General features: G+C 34.8%; 1 protein-coding gene across 1 annotated transcript; it reads left to right on the top strand.

Moving 5' to 3' along the window:
- On the top strand, window positions 1-1,841 carry HELRODRAFT_115925 (hypothetical protein). Its single transcript, XM_009031300.1, has 2 exons — window positions 1-236; window positions 520-1,841. Exons 1-2 carry the CDS (start codon window positions 159-161, stop codon window positions 1,588-1,590), a joined length of 1,149 nt encoding a protein of 382 aa, XP_009029548.1. The 5' UTR covers window positions 1-158; the 3' UTR covers window positions 1,591-1,841.

Here is a 1,841-nt window from a genome sequence, read left to right as displayed (position 1 = left end):
TAAATGGTAAGAATAACGTAATAAAATTTTCCAAACATTTAAATTAAGAATAACATTTTTTATATTTTAAAACGTTTTAAATTAGAAGAACAATATATTATTAAATTTTCAAACTTTACAAGTTTTTTTATTCCAAAATATTTTACTTTGGCAAATAAATGGAAGCAATAGGAGTCAGTTGTCAGTCGGCAGTCACACTGGTTTTGCTCTGTTCGGCTCTTTCCTATGCTGCTCCGGTTAACATGCATTTATTATTAAATATAAAACAAATTAATAAATCCTGTATATTTCAATTTATTTGATATTTATTTATATTTGTTTACATAAACACCAAAAAAGCAGAAACATGTGATACATATACAAATTAGGTATATACTAACTTACTAACTTATTGTCTGTTATTTTATTAAGAAATTTAGAGTGTGTTTTACAATTTTACATACGATTACATGGCACAATACGTTATTTATTTCATAATTTATTCAATTTATTTAATTTATTTTTATATTTTTTACGCAGATGGTTTCCGATGTGCCACTCCCAACGAATCCGAACCCTCTTGAAATGAATCCACCGCAAAATACCAACATTCCGACGCTCATAACCAACGAAATTTTTTACACAAACAATCCCACTCAATTCCTCAACAGCAACAATCCTGGCATTCTCACTTCATTCTTCAACAGCAACAATCCTGGCATTCTCACTTCATTCTTCAACAGCAACAATCCTGGCATTCTCACTTCATTCTTCAACAGCAACAATCCTGGCACTTCCACTCCATTCCTCAACAGCAACAATCTTGGCACTTCTAATCCATTCTTCAATCCTGTCACTCCCACACCTTTCCTCAACAGTAACAATCCTAGCACTCCTATCCCATTCATCAACAGCAACAATCCCGGTACATACAATCCCACTCAGTTCTTCAACAGCAACAATCCCACTACCTATAATGCTGCTCCTTACACAAATTATCAAACTGCCATAGTCACTGGTAACAAACCTGGACTAGGCTATCCAAACTCTAACACCGACAATCCTACACCTCTAAAGAACAACAATCTTCTGGCAAATAATTCCATTCCTAGCACCAACTTTGGCATGTTTTACACCAACAATCCCACTCCAATCATTAACAACAGTAATCCTGGAGTAAAGAATCTTTTCTTGAGCACCAACAACATCATGCCTTACACCAACAATTCAACTCCAACACCCGGTAAAAACCCTTTAACAAAAGAACCTCTCTTGAGCACTATCATTGGAATGTCATATACCAATAGCAGCAATTCGTCTGTCAAAGGTGTTCTTAATAATCCAAACAATTCGGTTGCTAGCACTGACAATCCTACACCATTCATCAACAGCAATAACTCTGCTTCACACAATCCAAATTTTAGCTCGAACAATGGAGTGGTTGTCGCAAACAATCCAATTCCAATTTTCATTAACGCTGGTTCCTCAAACAGCACTACCACAAATCAAAACATTGATGGCGTCGATGTCAGACCAAGCAGTTCCTCCTCGGCTTCGCCCATCAGCGTCGACCGTGGAACCTCTGACACCACTACTTCCAGGTCCGGGTAGGAGCAGACAGGCTTGCAGATGTAAGGATCCGTGTTCAAAATTTGGAGATTGGATTTAGGATAAATTGTTGAATTGATATTATTTATAAATTTCGAATAAAATCAACATTTTAAATTTTTCTATGTGATTTTGAATGTGATTTTTAGTATGATTTTTTAATTAGCAGTGTTTTGATTACATTTATTTTTTAAATCTGCATTTAAAGGCGTTATTGTAATTTATTATGTAATAAAAAAAATAGTAGATCGAAC

This window comes from Helobdella robusta, assembly GCF_000326865.2.
Source record: "Helobdella robusta unplaced genomic scaffold HELROscaffold_72, whole genome shotgun sequence".
NCBI classification, from domain to species: domain Eukaryota; kingdom Metazoa; phylum Annelida; class Clitellata; order Rhynchobdellida; family Glossiphoniidae; genus Helobdella; species Helobdella robusta.
The sequence above is the reverse complement of the archived record's forward strand: the minus strand, read 5'-3'. Positions and strand labels throughout refer to the sequence as shown.